Genomic DNA, 17,530 nt, shown 5'->3' on the forward strand with positions numbered 1-17,530 from the left:
TATTGCATGAAGTCGTGATTTTTCTTCTGTTGAGAATGGCACTGGAGGAGATAGGCTATCAAGAGGTACAGTAGGAAAAGAGAAGAGGTCCTTGTATGGGAGGAAATAGGATTCTGTTACTGAGAAGTAACACCTTGCGATTACGTCTTTCTTCAGACACCCCTGTTTTTCCATCCACCCCTTAAAAACATTTCATTTTTGTTTCCCTGTCACGTTCTTTCCTTTCACTGACCTCATCCTGAGATTCCCCATTTCCAGATGGTGACAGGCTCTGTGGCCCCTCATGCTTGGGCTTTTGCACCTAAACCTTCATCTGCTCTTCTTGACTGAGATGCACTTCAGGTTGGCTGAGCTTTACAGGAGACAAGGGCTGTTTATCTGAGTGTAGAATTGGAGGTGCGTAGGTTGTGAGACTGCAGGCGACTTGTTAAGTCATAAAATACCAACACTAGCTGCCAGTTGATGCTAACTTTATGAACTGTTGGTGATAGTCCCTGTAACCCTCAGCAGGATGTACTGCAAGATTCTCTTGAGCCCTTTCTTTAGATGAGGCAGTATAGGGAGGGATGAACTGTGTTAGCTCTGGGGATGTATAGAGGAGTTGTGCTTGTTTTTCATCTTCAGCTCTTGCTGCCATGAAAACAGAATTAATATGAAGAAAGGTGTAAAGAGATATGGGACGTTTGTGTTTGTTGTTTAAAGCTAGTGACTGGCATTGGACTGGCAGTGGTGATTCACACCCAGACTTGGACCCTACTTTGCATTTCTATCTTTTTTATTGAGACTGTCAGTCCTTCTGAAATGGAGGTAGCAAAACTTCCAAAGAGCTCAGTGAATGCAGGGAGGGAGGGTAAAACTCTAAGTATTGTGTGTGCTCGGATAATGTTTATTCTATTACGAACATAGGTGAGTAAACATTCTTGCTAACTTGGAAAATTTAAAGTTATAATATGGCTTATAAAACCCCTTCAGAATAAATACGTATATTAGAGATATTTTTGCAGACCCGATCAAGCATCAAGCATGAACTGATACAAGTCACATAGCAGATCCACACTGCAGACACCTGAAAAGCATTTGGCCCTTGTCTGGGTGATCTGTCAAACTACTTATAATGATATATTTTTTTCACCATGCAACACCAAATCTTTCCATTATTTAATGCCCTTCTCTTTAATGTCAGCTGGTCTTCTAAGGAGACTTGTTAAACTCATGTTCTCAATTATGGCATTTTAATTTAATAATAATTCAATTAAAGGTGTGTTTTTTATGGAGCATCCACGCTACCTTTATTGGTATTATTATAGTAACCATCATAATAACAAGGAGTAATTATTTAAATGTTCATTAAAATCAAGTGGTGGAGAAGAGAGCAATATTGGTGGAAAGACTGTAGGAACCTGATACATGTCTGTTCCTGAGTGCTACAATAAAAGGTGTACTTTCTTTAAAGTTGCAAGTTTCTACTTTTCCTGAACTTCTAAAGATGCAGTAAACCAGCATTAAAATTCCTTAACATTTTTATTGCTGATGTTGTAACTTTGTAAAAGGGAACCAGAAACATTATCTGGAAAATACTGCTAGAGGTAAAGAATTGCGGTGGTTATATGGACCTGACTGCAGGTCCTCATCGCAGTCCTGGCAGGGGTTATGGGTGGGTGATTAAAATCAGACAGAGTTCATTCCCTGTTACAGCTAATGGAATTACTCAGGCATGCTGAGGGGAGGATTCATAAGGCAGTGGATGTCACTGTAGCTCAGCAGAAAATAATGAATTCTCAACAGTTCTTATCTCACACTGATTGTTGTTTGATGGTATCCAGAATAACTGAGGATATTTTGAGGGAAATTTTTATCTCCAGGGTAAAGGCGCTCAGCATTCAGGGTATATAGAAAGTTACGTACCAACTGGGCAAGGAAGATCTGCGTATCACTAAATGATACAAGTCAGACTGCAGGGGACAGATAAGTCAGGGATTCAGGCTCACTGGTGCAGCGGGGTGGATGTCTATAGACCCAGCCTAGTCTTGTTCTGACCTGTGTTTTCTCACTGTCCTCTGTAAGGGCAAAATTTGGGAGGCAAGTTCTGAATCCAGCTTTGTTTAGCGCTGTTCATGAAAGAGAAAAAGGCTCATTATTGCTTTGACATTTTGAATGGAACATAATCTGTCATGGACTAATGGAGGGAACACATTTTAATATTTCTGGAAAGGACCATCTTTTGTCATAATATGCAGAAAAGGCAAGAGTGTTCAATAAGTTCATAGTTTATAATTACCTGCTTTGGGAGAAGACACTAGAGAGATTTTTAATCTCCAGATAAAAATATAGCAAGATCTAATGGTTGGGAACTGGACTCAGCAATTCGAATCGGAAAGAAGACAGCTTTTTTTTCATACTGAAAATAGTCAACATGGCCACAGACTACTCCAGTACAAAGTGAATTCTCCTTCAACATTTCCAAATCAAACTGGGAGAAAAGGGTGCTAAAAGACGTGAAGTGGTTCAGCTGCAAACCCCTGGGTTGGATGATAACTGTGAGGTGCAGACTAACTTCTTTCCTGTGTTTTGCACTTACATCTGGGTAGGACAATATATTAAGACCTGAAATTGCAGGAAGAAAGATTTAGATTAGGCACATGGGAAGTCTTAATGACAGTAAAGGAGAGAAAGAATGAGGTAGACTTTAAAAAGGTTGTAGACTCTCTATTTGGTGGCCTATGAAGCAGGATATTGGAGCAGCTGGCATAGATATGAATACATTCATAGATATGGACATGTAGTGACAGGACAAAGAGGGAACTAAAAGAGAGTAGGTTTAGATCAAATATTAGGAAAAAAATCTTTACTATGAGGTTGGTGAGGCACAGGAGCAGATTACCCAGAGAAGTTAACGGACGTCCCATGCCTGGAAGTGTTCAAGGCTAGGCTGGATGGAAGTCTGAGCAACCTGGTCTAGTGAAGTGTCCCTGCCCATGTCAGGAGGGCTGGAACAAGATGAACTTTAAGGTTCCTTCCAACCCAAAGCATGACTCTATGATCCTTTGGGTCAGGAATTGGATGAGGTCAAACCTTAGGGTTTATCCCAGTCCTCTCATTCTTTAATTTCACAATCCCTCCTGAATACCTGTGTCTTAGTAGGATTCAGCCCTAAAAACCTCTATCATGTCTGAACTGGCAGTATGTGTTTGGCTTTACTGCAGCCTGGAAGCTACAATTGATTGCTCAGGAGTTGTGACCTAGATGTCTCATCTCTGTACATACAACACATCTACCAACTACTGTAAAGATAAAGAATTATACCTCAGCTGCTTGCCCCTAAATTCATGCCTAGTTACAGACTGTGGGATTGAAACCATGTGCAATTCATCCAACAGTATTAATGAAGTCTTGGCTTGTGTTTGACTCTAAGCACATGAATAATTTCATCACTATCCAACAGAGCACTTCAGCCTATGCTTAAGTTTCACTGATGTTGATTACTCACATGCTCAAAGTCAAGCACATGCTAAAGTGATAAAGACTGCATATGGCAAAGACTATATAGCTAGTTGTCATAAAGTGAGTATTTAGACAGACTTCAGTGCAGGTGGCAAGGGATTAAGATAGCCATATATCAAAAGTAGCCTTATAACAAAGACTTTTATAGTGTAGGTTCATTATTAAATATAAGGATCATTCTTGAGGAATACATGGCTGTTTCTGGGCATGTTTCAAATATTTAGCAAGTTTTTGAACAGAAAAATATTTGGAGTGAATCTTCAAAGACTTTTTGACATTTTTCTGTTCTTAAAAGTGAACATCTACACTGCTCAGGGCAACTTTTAGGCAAGATAACCATGAAGTGATAATATGGTAATTAATTTTTTTTTCTATTTTTTTTAACAGGGAGTCTGGGGAGAGTCTTTTAGGGCTGTGAAAAAAATCAGTCAGAGATTGGTAGCCAGGTAGCCTGCAGTCAATTTTGCTGTTGTGTTGGGGTCTCCTGAAGAGGAGTGCTAAGGAACATAAAAGTTAAACAAAACAAAAAAGGGAGAGAACACTTATGACTGCTAGCTTATAAATCTTAGATCACTAATAGCACTAATTTTGTCTTTTTTAAAGAAAACTAAAAAGGAGGGGACTTACTTCCTCTTTTGAACTTCATGGAGGTGAAATTTTGGAGAACAAAACAAACCAAAACATCTTAGTTCCATGTAACATGTAGTAGCAAGCATCCCGCCAGCTGCCATTTTGAGGGTAATTTTTTTAATCAGCCATTTCAGTTTTAGGTTGGCCTTGATCCTCAGCCTGCCCAGGAATTTTTCTTCTTACGTATGTGCCTTTTCTGAAGTAAACATGTTGCTGTTGTTGTCGCTTAATACACAGCTGCTTTCTTTCTCCTGTCAGTTCTTGAGCTAAGCAAAGAGAATGCATGTACATAGACAGACACTCAGACACTTTATTTTCTGAGAGAAAAAAACTCCACAACAAAAAAGAGTGCATGCTGTGACTTTAAAAATGAAAGAATTGAACAGCTGTGGGTAATAAATCGATTAATTAGAGTGGATAAAGTGAAGGTGAAGGGTGCAGAGCACTCTTTAATTTGAAGATATATGACCTTGTAAGATGCTGCACTTCATTTGCTATTAGATCACACTTCTTAAGGGGCTTTATTAAAATCTATTCTAGGGTGAGCTGAGGTAAAACATATTGTTTAAAAAAGCTTTTGACAGAGTATGTTATATACTTTAGTCTGCTTCAGTGATTTCTGTCACTTTTTATACCACACATGTTGCTGTGCAAGAAAAGTTAAAGGTCTAGACATTTTCGTCATATTTCTGTAAGAAACAGAAATTTAAATATTTGAAGTAATAATGGGAGCATTTACTGCTGCTTTTGCTGCAAAGCTGACATAAAACTTCCTAACTGCCTCAGTGCTGAGTAGATTTTTACGGGATAATGTATCAGTTTCTTTCCATGTTTGTATGTGGCTTTTATTAATGTCAATAGCAGTTATGGGCACTTTTACCAAGCCAAGTGCAGTTCCCAAACTTGTTTTTTTTTTTCCAATAGCGACTGTTAGAGATTAATCAAACCAACTGTGTCTGGCCCATGCAGACACAGAGTGTGGGGCCAGGGCACAGGGGCCACTTCAGCCAGGCAGTAATGCCCACTGTATTGTGTACATTTTTTACTGGCTGTGAAGAGGTGGCTTCATTGAAATCGGGGTTCCAAGCTGCTATTCACAGCAATAGCCCTACTAAATCAATAACTGAGTGAGGAGCTGCAGCACATTTATCACCTACCTTTGTAAATAAATCTCAATCTGATACATGCTTTTTCCTTTATGCTGTTATGGATGTATATTGGGTGATAAGATTAGATAAGCTGACAGGCTGATAGGTAGGCAGATAATCTTCTAGCCTCCTTGTCTAAGGTTTTGTAGGTTTTGTTAGCAGCAGTCATTCCTGCAACAGCTAGAAGAGGGGAATTCAATCAGCTTCTCTTGATGTGCCCAAGTGTAAATTTTTTTGTGTGTGTGTGCTATGAGTCATTCGTCTTTACAAGGTAGTTTCAATAATATGGTTCCGTTCACCTTATAAACTCTTTCTTTTTCAAGCTCATGCAGCAGGGTTTTGGGAATGGCAGCCCCCCTGTCTAGAAAGCGTCTGTTAGTTCAGCTTTGGATTTGAGCTCCTGTGGAGGGGCTGAATCAGGCATTGCTTAGGTCCTTGTTCCATCATGGGTCAGGCAGGAAGCTTGGTTCAGGTATAGAACTTTCAGGAAGTTTAGTGCCTTTAGGTTCAGTGGGGCCATTGCTAGAGAAAATATGTGCTATCATAAACAAACAAACAAGCAAGAAATTAATTTTAGATTTTCCAAAATGGGCAGGTTTCTTTCACAAAACATCCCCCTCATTTAAAAACAAACAACAAAACAAATCCCGCATCATGATTTTCAAGTTGACACATATTTATGAATTTATCAGAGTCTTGCAGAGGCATTGAAAAAAGGAGGGAGGGCAAGGAGGGAAGTGCTTTTTGCAGATAGCACATAGTTTATATTGTGCCCAGGACCGGAATTTTCTAGCTAGCAAAATTATGACTGTGATGCAGACTTGTCCACACCTGTCCTTTATGTAAAGCTGAATCAAGGTTAAAGGAATGCTTTCCACCTTTATGCAGTCGTTCAAAGAGGCTAGAAAAGCAAACAGAACAATGTTTTTGGCTCTGGTGAGCATTTCTGCATTGGAGGGCAGGCTCAGGCTCAGAAATTCTTGGGACCCAGTTCAAGCACGGCCCGACATTTGTTACTGTTAATTGCAACTGTGCTGTCGGCTTTGATTACCGGATGTTTCATTTGAGTGGCTTCTTGGTGTTTTGGCAAAAAGAACGTCAGAGTGGTTTATGCAAGGGTATGTTTTCCAAGCTCCTGTTGACTTGAATAGGACTTTTGTGGCTAAATATCTACATAGTATTTTAAAAATGGAAGGGCTGGCATGACTTAACCATGTATAAATTAAATTCAGCAAGATCTCAGGGGACTGCTGCATGAAGTATATAAAATGAAAGAGTGAAAATGACACTGAAGGTCCTTACAGGTGCCTTGTAAAACCTACCACACTGCATTTTTCTTGGTTTTTGTCAGTAGTCATAAATCCCTTGAAACAAATTCCTTTTTGTGGAATAAACATATGAAAGGATTTGGATGCTTATATGTCATAAAGGAAGGTTTTATTTGCAAATTAGAGGATGTAAACCTATATAACACAAATGCGTACATGTGATATTTGTCATACATACTAAGTGAATAAGTGTGGTGAGTAAATGTGCTGTTCAACAATTTATATCAGTCAATACGTTGCAATTAAATCCTTATTTCAGAAATGCCAAGGAGGAAATGTGTTAGCAAAATAAAGTGAATGCCAACTCTATTTAAATGTTCTCTGCTGTATTATTTTTTAAGTGTTCTTTCTGTTTTTTCTTTTATAGGTAAAGATGAGCCTTCAAGCTATATTTGCACAACATGCAAGCAGCCTTTTAATAGCGCTTGGTTCTTGCTTCAGCATGCCCAGAACACACATGGATTCCGCATCTACCTGGAAACAAGCCCTTCAAACAGTTCCCTTACTCCACGCATCACCATCCCTCCTCCTCTGGGACCGGAGACTGTTGCACAGTCCCCGCTGATGAATTTTCTTGGAGACAACAACCCTTTCAACCTTTTGCGCATGACAGGACCCATCTTGCGTGAACACCCTGGCTTTGGTGAAGGTCGGCTCCCAAACACGCCTCCGCTGTTCAGCCCACCGCCTCGTCATCATCTGGATCCACATCGCCTTAGTGCCGAAGAAATGGGGTTAGTTGCCCAGCATCCCAGTGCCTTTGACAGAGTTATGCGTTTAAACCCCATGGCAATTGAGTCCCCAGCGATGGATTTCTCCAGAAGGCTTCGAGAGCTGGCAGGAAACAGTTCCACCCCTCCGCCAGTCTCACCCAGTCGCACCAACCCTATGCATCGTCTGTTGAATCCTTTTCAGCCGAGTCCTAAATCACCTTTTTTGAGCACCCCGCCACTGCCCCCCATGCCCCCCAGCAGCACTACGCCTCCCCAGCCTCAGGCCAAGAGCAAGTCCTGTGAATTTTGTGGGAAAACATTCAAGTTCCAGAGTAACCTTATCGTGCACCGGCGCAGTCACACAGGAGAAAAGCCCTACAAGTGTCAGCTCTGTGACCATGCTTGCTCCCAGGCCAGCAAGCTAAAACGCCACATGAAAACGCATATGCATAAAGCTGGCTCCATGACGGGCAGGTCAGATGATGGACTGTCTACCACTAGTTCCCCTGAGCCAGGCACGAGCGAGCTCACTGGAGAGGGACTGAAATCCAGTGAGGCAGATTTCAGGAATGAGAGCGATCCTTCCCTGGGCCATGACAATGAAGAGGAGGAAGAGGAGGAGGAGGAGGAAGAGGAGCTTGAGAATGAGAGCCGGCCAGAGTCGAGCTTCAGTATGGACTCAGAGCTGAGTCGTAACCGAGAAAACGGCTCCAAGTCGCTGCCAGACGAGAAATCTCTCGTCCTGGGAAAAGTCATTGAGAATGTAAGTCTAGGTGCCATTCAGCAATATAACGACATGTTAGCTGAAAAACAGAAGAGGAGTAGCTTCATGAAAAGGTCCTCTGACCAGCGAGACTTGTGTCCTCGAGACCTCTGTCAGAGAGATCCGGGTGACGAAGACTCAGTGGTAGGAGAGCTGGACCGCACTGAGGAAGGTACGGTCAATGGAAGAAACTTTGGCCCGGGTGAACCCTTCCCAAACTTGTTCCCCCGCAAGCCAACACCTATCACGAGCCCCAGTTTAAACAATTCCTCTAAAAGAATAAAGGTAGAGAAAGATTTGGACTTGCCACCAGCAACGATAATACCTTCTGAAAACGTTTACTCCCAGTGGCTGGTAGGGTATGCAGCATCGCGGCACTTCATGAAGGATCCGTTCCTCGGATTCACAGACTCCCGACAATCCCCCTTCGCGACCTCTTCCGAGCACTCATCGGAGAACGGGAGCCTGCGTTTCTCCACTCCGCCGGGGGACATGCTGGACGGGGGGCTCTCAGGGCGCAGCGGCACGGCGAGTGGAGGCAGCACCCCCCACATCAGTGGACCCGGCCCCGGGCGACCCAGTTCGAAGGAAGGACGCAGGAGCGATACATGTGAGTACTGTGGCAAGGTCTTTAAGAACTGCAGCAATTTGACGGTTCACCGTCGGAGCCACACTGGAGAGCGGCCTTACAAATGCGAGCTCTGCAACTATGCATGTGCCCAGAGCAGTAAGCTGACACGCCATATGAAAACGCATGGCCAGATAGGGAAGGAGGTCTACCGCTGCGACATTTGCCAGATGCCCTTCAGTGTTTACAGCACCCTGGAGAAACACATGAAAAAGTGGCATGGAGAACATTTGCTGACAAATGACGTCAAAATTGAGCAGGCAGAAAGAAGCTAAGGCCCCCCCCATCCCCCCCCCTCCCGCCCCCCCCCCACCTCCGCTAGGTTAAATTTCAGGGGTCTAGGTAACATTTTATTTGTACAGTTTAACTATCGCCAACTGAGAAAAGATGACCTAACTTGCCTCCGTAAACATAACTTAGCATAACTATGGTAGGTGCCAGACTTTGGCACTTAAATATAACCTGTGTCTACAAAGTTCTATTAAACCCGAGGGTTGATTAAGGCAGTAAAAATTGTGGAGCCTTTTAACTGTGCAATAATTTCTGTATTTATTGGGTTTTTGTAATTTTTTGGCATGTGCAGGTACTTTTTTTTATTCTTTCTGTTTAAATTTCTTTTAAATTTTGTTGGGTATCCCTTTTTAATTTTACCCAGTCGTAGCCTGAGATTACTTGCATTGTAGAAGAGAAACATATCTTTTAAAATTATAATTTTTGGGCCGCTGCTTTGTTGAAATTTAAGCTAAGTGTGTGTAATTTCTTGTGAAGAAGCCAGCATTTGAACTGAAATTTTTCTTTTTTCTTTTCTTTTTTTTCTTTCTTTTTTTCTCTCTTTTTTCATTCTCTCTCTCTTCCTTCTCTTTCTCTCTTCTCTCTCTTCCTTCTCTTTCTCTCTTCTCTCTCTTTCTCTATTTCTCTCTTTCTCTCTCTCTCTCTCTCTTTCTCTCTCTCTTTCTTTCTTTCTTTCTTTCTTTCTTTCTTCCTATTTTTCTTTCCTCTTCTTAAATAACCTTGAAGATTAGGGAAAACAAAATTGTACAGCGGATAACAATCTTTAAAATTAGCACTTTCTTTTGAAATTGGATCAAATACGTAGCACTGACAATGTCGCTGACGATAGAGGCCTTTTCTAGATGGATTTCAGCACTAAGTTATGGCAACAAAAAAGACATAGATGCAGAAGGCTGCTACACTCAAAATCCAGAAACATTCTTAATTGTACATTACTATCAGATAGTTTCTTCTTGTTAAAAGCTATGGCAACATAATGATACCAGTTTGTCACTTTCTGGAGTGTTTTTCCCTCCCTCTTACCCTCCTGTGACTCTTCCCAGAGACAATAAAAGTACATCTCAAGCATTTTAATATTATTTTCTAACCTCAGAGGAGCCAAATGCCATCATTTTTTTCTTTTCTTTTAAAACCACAAAATCATACATTTGAATTCAGGACGTCTACCTTAGTCCATATTTGCTGTAGTTAATTACTAGAAGATGGGAAAGTGTGAATTTCTCAATGAAAAGCCTCAACTCATAGGCATTTGGTTTATGAACAGAAATATTAGAACAATCTTAAATGCTGTACACTGATGTTATTATACAGAAGGGAAAAACTAAATTCTGGTTGATTTACCTGTCTTGGCAAGATTCTTTTCCTACTGAAGTCGGTAAGATTTTTTCCAACTTAATTAGGAACAGAACGGAATTGTATTCAGATAAAAGCATTACAACAGAGAAAAAGTAAAGCAAAGAAAAATGCACCTGCTCTACTTTCAAATTCCAAATTTTTTAAAGCCTTTTGCAACTAATATTAGCAAACAATAAATAATTATGGTTAGAGATTTTAATTATGTTGACCCGCACTTTAAAGCTTTTGTTTGTGGTTAAGAGAAAAATGGCTTCTCAACAAGAAATTACATCATGTTCTACTTGGCCCAAAGGTGGGTTAAACTGTAAGGGAACAGCTGAGATTAAGTGTCAGTGTTGCTAAGCATGGCATTCACAATACTGGCACTATAAAGAAAAATAAATAAAAAATAATTTATTGGACAGTTTTTCTACTGCCATTCAATTTGACGTGAGTGCCTTGAAAACTGATCTTCCTATTTGAGTCTCTTGAGACAAATGCAAAATGTTTTTGTGAAATGGAAAGACTTTTAAAAAAAAAGTAAAACAAGAAAAGTACATTCTTTAGAAAAAAAAGAGCCACATTTACTTAAAAAAAAAAATTACTGGTTGAAGATAGTGGACATGAAAATGCCATAAGACCCAATCAAATGAAGATGTATACCCAGCACAACTTCGGACATACATTAGCTGAATTATTCTCAGCCTTTTTTTTTTTTCAGGACAACGCTGCTTAGGAAATGGAATGGAAATGATTTACTGCTGAATTAAAACTCAAATGACACAAATTACAAGTTGCTATCATTGAATGAGAAAAAACAATTCAGGAACAACGGCTAATTTTTTTTTAAAAGTTAAATTTAGTGCACTCTGTCTTAAAATACGTTTACAGTATTGAATACATACAAGGGTAAAAAAGAAATTGTGTGTATGTGTGTTTGAGCAATCTTTTTTTTTTTTCAAAGTTTGCTTAATAGGTTATTAAAAAAAATGCCATAATGGCCATGTGTATATTGTTTTCTTTTGGTGACGGGGTTTTAGTATATATTATATATATTAAAATTTCTTGATTACTGTAAAAGTGGACCAGTATTTGTAATAATGGAGAATGCCTGGGCATTTTACAAAACCAGAAAGAAAAAAAAAATTTTCTTTTTTCCTTGAAAATGTTGCAGTAAAATTTAAATGGTGGGTCTATAAATTTGTTCTTGTCACTGTAACTGTAAAGTCTTGAGTTTTAGTAAATTTTTTTCTGCCTTGGGTGTTGAATTTTTATTTCAAAAAATGTATAGAATCTTGTATTCGGGGATTAAAAGGTGATTGCTACACCATGTAGAAAAAGTATGTAGAAAAAAGTGCTTAATATTGTTATTGCTTTGCAGAAAAAAAAAAATCACGTTTCTGACCTGTACCTATTTTTCTCTTTTTTTCTCCCCTTCCCCCCCTCCCTTCCCCTTCTGGAATGGATATTGATATTGGTTGATTCATATGATGTAGGCACTTGCTGTATTTTTACTGAAGCTTGTAATTTTTTAACTGTATGCTTGTCCTTTTAAAGGGATTTAATGTACCTTTTTGTTAGTGAATTTGGAAATAAAAATAAAAACAAACAAACAGGCTGCCATAATATATTTTTTTAATTTGGCAGGATAAAATATTGCAAAAATAAAAAAAATTTGTATGTGAAGTCCTTATTGTACAGGAAAAAAGGGGGTTGTTAGACGACCTTTGAGTAAAAGAAACAAAACAAAATAATTAAGTGCTTTTTTATTTTACTTTTTTTCTTGTTGTTGTTCACAAATAATTTTAGTTGTATATATTTTTTTTTTGTCAGAAATGGCCTACAAAAAAGTACTGTTCCCACAGGGCTCTAAATAACTTCAAAGTTGCCTGGACCCCTTGCATCAAGGTTTTACCAGGTATGGTTGAACCAGGCTGGATGGTTATTGCCTATTTGTGTGAAAAGAAATTCTGTTCCTGGAAAGGTGTCTGGGGTGACATCCCACAGCTTCCCTGCAGATTTGAGAGAGAGAGAGGAGATTTCTTCCCCTCCTTCCAAACAAGAAGATGCCCAATACATCTTCCCTCTCCTGGCCAATCCCCACTCATTGCTCCTCACACCCTACCACCGCCCTCTGGAAGAAAGTCTTTTTATAGCAAAAAGTGAGAGCTGCTGCATCCACTTTGACATAAAATGGTGAAATGGCCTGCTGTTGGTACAGCTGTAATCGGGTTGAAGTAAAATTAGTCCAGGCACAGCCCTCCTCTTCCCTGTCAGAACAGGACCGACTCCGTGTACAGGTCTTGCCAGTCCATGTTATTAGCTGCTTTGCTGCTGTTCACTTCTAATTGTACATTCCATAAATTTCTGAATGTTTCAGGGACTGGGATGAAATCCTGTACCTTTTGATGTCTCTCTTCTTTGCAGTTCTCCTTCTCTCTCTCTCTCACACTCTCTCCCTTTTGGGTCGAGGGGAAGACGTGGCAGAAGAGGCACTAATGCTTTAGAGAAGGGGAGGAGAAAATGATCACCGCTCTTGCAGAAAATGATGGTAAATCTTAAAACAAAAGCAAGAAAAAAATATATATTGCCATGCCAAATTCTTCTGCTTTCATCAGTGCAGAACCATTGGAGCAATTGGGGAGGCATGGGTGTGACAGTTGGGAGAATTTGGTCCACCTAATTATCAGATAGATATATGCCTTCCTGGCTTGAACATTGCACCCTTAAGTCTTCTGGACAAATTCTATGTCTCAATTAAACTGATATAAATCAGGAATTATTCATTACTCTTAGTCCTGGATTACTCCAGCATAACTGAGGTTGGAATGTGGTCCCTTAAAGGCACATTTTCACTTTTTGGTGAAAATTCAGATCTCTGGCTTTTGTATAAATCCAGTCATGTCACAGCACTCAGAAGAATCTCTTGGACTTGCATCAGTGAAACGAAGATCAGAAGTTAACTGCACATTTTCAGTCCACAATTCATTGATTTAAGAAGGAATTTCACTTTTCATTTTAGTGTAAGTTGCTTAGAAGCTTCAGTCTCCCTGTTGTTTTTAATTATCCAGGATAGCTAACACCAGCAGTTGTCTAATTTTGTGACTTAGATCACTGAAACTAACAATAAGTCACCCAAAAGCACAAGGGTTGTGTTTCTGCAGACTGTAGTGATACTGAAATGGCCCTCCTTTTCTTCTTGCTTAGAAGAGCTGTAGTTTACCAGGCCATAAGCACAATATAACATGGACATAGCTAGAATGCCGCCGTAGTTCTTTTCACACTTTAAATAGTTTTACATTTTTTTTAAGGTTGAATTTATTACTTTCATTGTGTCTAGTCCTGCTGCCTTTGAAGTCCAGAGCAAAACTCCAGTCGACTCCCTTGGCAACAGGACAGGTGTGGGAACCTGGTTTTAGAAAGAAAAGTACCAATTTTTAAGGAAAGGGTCAAAAAATCAGCATTTCATCCCAGTCCTATGTAAAAGACAGTCCAAGGTTTTGTTTATCACAGGCAAACTCATTTTTATGGTGCTCTTTGTATTTTAGAACTGCAAAGCAAAGTAACGTTGATTTAAGTTGTTTGCATTTGTACCGGCAAGGCAAAATATTTTTATTACCTTTTTCTATTACTTATTGTATGAGCTTTTGTTGTTTACTTGGAGGTTTTGTCTTTTACTACAAGTTTGGAACTATTTATTATTGCTTGGTATTTGTGCTCTGTTTAAAAAACGAGAGCACTTTTTTTTTTATTATGGATAAAATGTTGAGATGGCTGGAGGTCATTTCAATATGGCTTAGTGAAATATTTATTGTTCCTTTTATTCTCTGTACAAGATTTTTGGCCTCTTTTTTTCCCCTTATTGTCACAATGTTGAGTTCAGCATGTGTCTACCATTTCATTTGTACGCTCGTTCAAAACAACGTTTGTTCCAGTTTCAAGTTATAAAAATAAATTGGACATTTGACTTGATCTCCAAATCTTGTCTTTCCTGTTTTTTTGACATTGAGGGGTGGGAAGGGGAAAAAAGAAGGGGGCAGGGAGTAGAAGCCTCAGTACAGATGATAGAGGTCCTGCCATTTTTTCTATCAGTTCTCATGGAAGTCCATCAGGAGAGAAGTCTTGTTTGGGAAGGAGAACCTGAATGATGCTAAGCAGATGCTCAAGTCCTGCCTACATCCCTTGGACTTAAATAAAATGCAAGGTATTTCCTGAACAGGGGTCTTGAGAGAAAATGGTAGAATAATGCTTGGTACAGTCACATTTCTCATACAAAATTATGTTATGTTTGGGGCCATTATCTCAGTTTTCTGAAGGTGCTGAGAAGTGCTTTGCTCTTGTGTTTTTTCCCATCCCTCCCCATAAATGTAAACATATGGTGTATGCACTCAAATTTGTTAACGTTCTGCTTTTTGGATGCCAATGCAAATAGGGAGAGCACTTACCAATTCAACCAGGACCTGAATTTGGGCCACAGACTGTATTATGTGAGAAGCACCAAAATGTAACTGCAGCTAAACATCTGCTCCTCCCCCTCAGCTAGGGACAAAGACACGCACAGCTAAAGGCAGAATTTTGCACAATTTGCAGTTTGAGGATAAGAGCTGATGGCTACAGGTAGTTCACTGTCCTGATGCTCTTTATCAAGCCAACCTGTTAGCTAACACATGGAAATCTTAAATAAGAGAATTGTTATTCAAACCATTATTGGAAAGCATAGGAAAAATTTGGAGTGTTGGAGATCAGATTCTGGTTTCCTGGAGGCCCTGGTCCAACAAACCATGTAACAGGCTTTTGATTCAAAGCAGGCGGGTAATTGAAATTCATTTCAAAGGAACTGCTCCTGGACTTTAAAGTATTTGGCTCAACTCAGAAGTCAGGAGGGGAAGCTAAGTGGTGTATGCTACAGAGGAGCTCCTACAGATGGTCCCTTCCTGATCTCAGGCTCCCTGAATCTACAATCTAAATTTAGGTATGTGTGTAAGTGCTTTGCTGGATCAAGACTTCAGAGTGATATAAAAGTTACAGGCTTTGAAAAGTTGCACTCATGAAAAACCAGTGAAAATGAAATCAGAACCCGACGCTGACAATTATATTGGGCAATAGTTCACGCTATAATTTCCCAAATGCCATGTTCATGTTGGATGCCTTCTGAAGTGAGCTGTAAAGGCTGTTACATTTTACTTCTAAGTTTTGTACAGTTTGCATTTGAATGGGGTGTTTTTGACACCCCATAAACATGACTTCACTCCAACTGAGCTTTACACCACCATGTCATTTTGTCAGCTGTAAAGACGCTGCAGGCCTTGCAGATGTTGATGTGGTGTTTGAAGATTTAGCGGTGGCAGTTACTGCTGTGCATGACAACTTCTGGCCAGGAGGGTATGGAGGTACAAGGGGTCTCTGTCTACTGCCTCTGCTAGGGAAAGTGATATCTGCCTGGCAAGGAGAATTCTGGACCTCCTGGAAGTTGTAATGCTGTAACTCATCACCACTGAAGCTGCTAGAGTTTTTCTGTCAGAGCCCTGATTACCCATACACATTGGCATGAGGGAAAAAGTAGAATGAGGCCCTTTTGACAGAGAAAATGTGAGAAATCACACAAATAAAGCTGCAAACAACTAAATCCAAATGAGTCTCTTTGTGACATCCTTGGGATGGATACTCCTATTTCACACATGCTTGTGTAATCCAAGAAGTCCATTATAATTGGTAAAGGAAGAGGCCTTAAGAAAAAATTTTGTGAAATCCAAGTGAAACCAATGGAATTCAAACTTTGGTATGAAAGGAGAGGTGGTTAAACTCAGCGTTGTAATTATTATAATGAAAATCTATTATAAAGGTAATTCGATTTCTCAAGGTCCTTATTCTTCACACTGGTTGTACACCATATTACTTCTTTGGATTCAATAAATATTACATAAGTATTCCATGGACTTGAATCTGGTTTAGTGGTTTTATGTACATAAAACTTACATAAGTGATAGGAACATAGAATAGCAGTGATCATTGAACTCCAAGACAATAACTGAGATTTTTCCATCAGAAAGTAGAGTCCAAGAGTTACATTTAGCCTACCAAAGGACAGAAAGATGCCATGTGATCTGTATGCCCTATTAACACAGCTTGAAAACTGAGCACCCAAAATGAAAGGCTTGTGAACAGACCAATAATTACACACAGAAATCATTCAGGAAATAATTCTGAATAATGAATATATTTGAGAAAATTGTGATCTATTTGCAGACAACTTGTAAGCAAAAAAGAAGCAACATTTGCCTAATAGTTGATTTGCTCTGAATTATTCTCCTAGCTCAGCTAAACACTGACCTTTAGCTACTCAATGACAACATGCATTTCATTGTCTGGCAGATGACAGACCATTCTCTGGGATTACGCGTTAGAGATGGAAAAGACCTATTCACTCCATTTGCCAATGCTTTACCAATGCAAGATTATTTCTTTCAGTACATTTCCTAAACAAGCTGTTATGCAGAACAGAATCAAATGTAATTGTACACCTACCCATTGAAAAAAAATTGTCTGGTAAGAAAAGATTCTTCATCCAGTTTGTCACTGTCCATTTTCCCGTGGCTTTAACCACAGGAGATAATATGGTACTAAATTTATTGAGAGTGGACATACACTTCAGGGCTTTTTTTGGAGTTCAGTTTGAGGGTGAGACTAGTTAAAAATTTGTTCTGATTCTTCTACTTCCCATACTAATGAGGAGACCATTGCATTATGCAGACAAGGTATTGATTCACAGATTACTTCCTTTGCACAAGTTAGACAAGTTTCCTTGTATGTGTATCTTTTAAATTATTTCTTACTCTGTCAGGATATTTGTGATAAACTTCCGGTGCAAGTGAAGATCACTTGCATATTTTCATATAGGGTTGGCAAGTGGCTGTGCTGATTATGGTAGATATCATAGGTATCATCAGAGAACACAAGAGCTAACGAGAGTGTGAAATAAAATAATGATGATTAAATTATTCCTGAAAACTGACTAGGAATCACAATACTGCAAAAAAATATACACATTCTTCTTCAAAAATGTTTTAAGCATAAAGAATAAATGTCCAATGAGCAAAAGGTTAGATGTGTGTGAGTGTGTAAAAACAATGTATACATCTCTCCATACCTAACTTAGATATCTGTGTACTTGTAGAAAGCTAGAGTATAGTAGT

General features: G+C 39.4%; 1 protein-coding gene across 5 annotated transcripts in view; it reads left to right on the forward strand.

The window, feature by feature from the left end:
* BCL11B (BAF chromatin remodeling complex subunit BCL11B) overlaps window positions 1-9,009 on the forward strand; it is a 91,102-nt gene extending 82,093 nt beyond the window's left edge. For all 5 annotated transcript variants that reach the window (XM_048308042.1, XM_048308045.1, XM_048308043.1 and 2 more), the window contains one exon: window positions 6,975-9,009. In XM_048308042.1, coding sequence (XP_048163999.1) covers window positions 6,975-8,986 — 2,012 coding nt within the window. In that variant the 3' untranslated portion in view covers window positions 8,987-9,009. The remainder of the gene's footprint in view (window positions 1-6,974) is intronic.
* Window positions 9,010-17,530: the final 8,521 nt, after the last annotated feature.

The sequence above is a fragment of the Corvus hawaiiensis genome, chromosome 6 (genome assembly GCF_020740725.1).
Source record: "Corvus hawaiiensis isolate bCorHaw1 chromosome 6, bCorHaw1.pri.cur, whole genome shotgun sequence".
Taxonomy (NCBI): domain Eukaryota; kingdom Metazoa; phylum Chordata; class Aves; order Passeriformes; family Corvidae; genus Corvus; species Corvus hawaiiensis.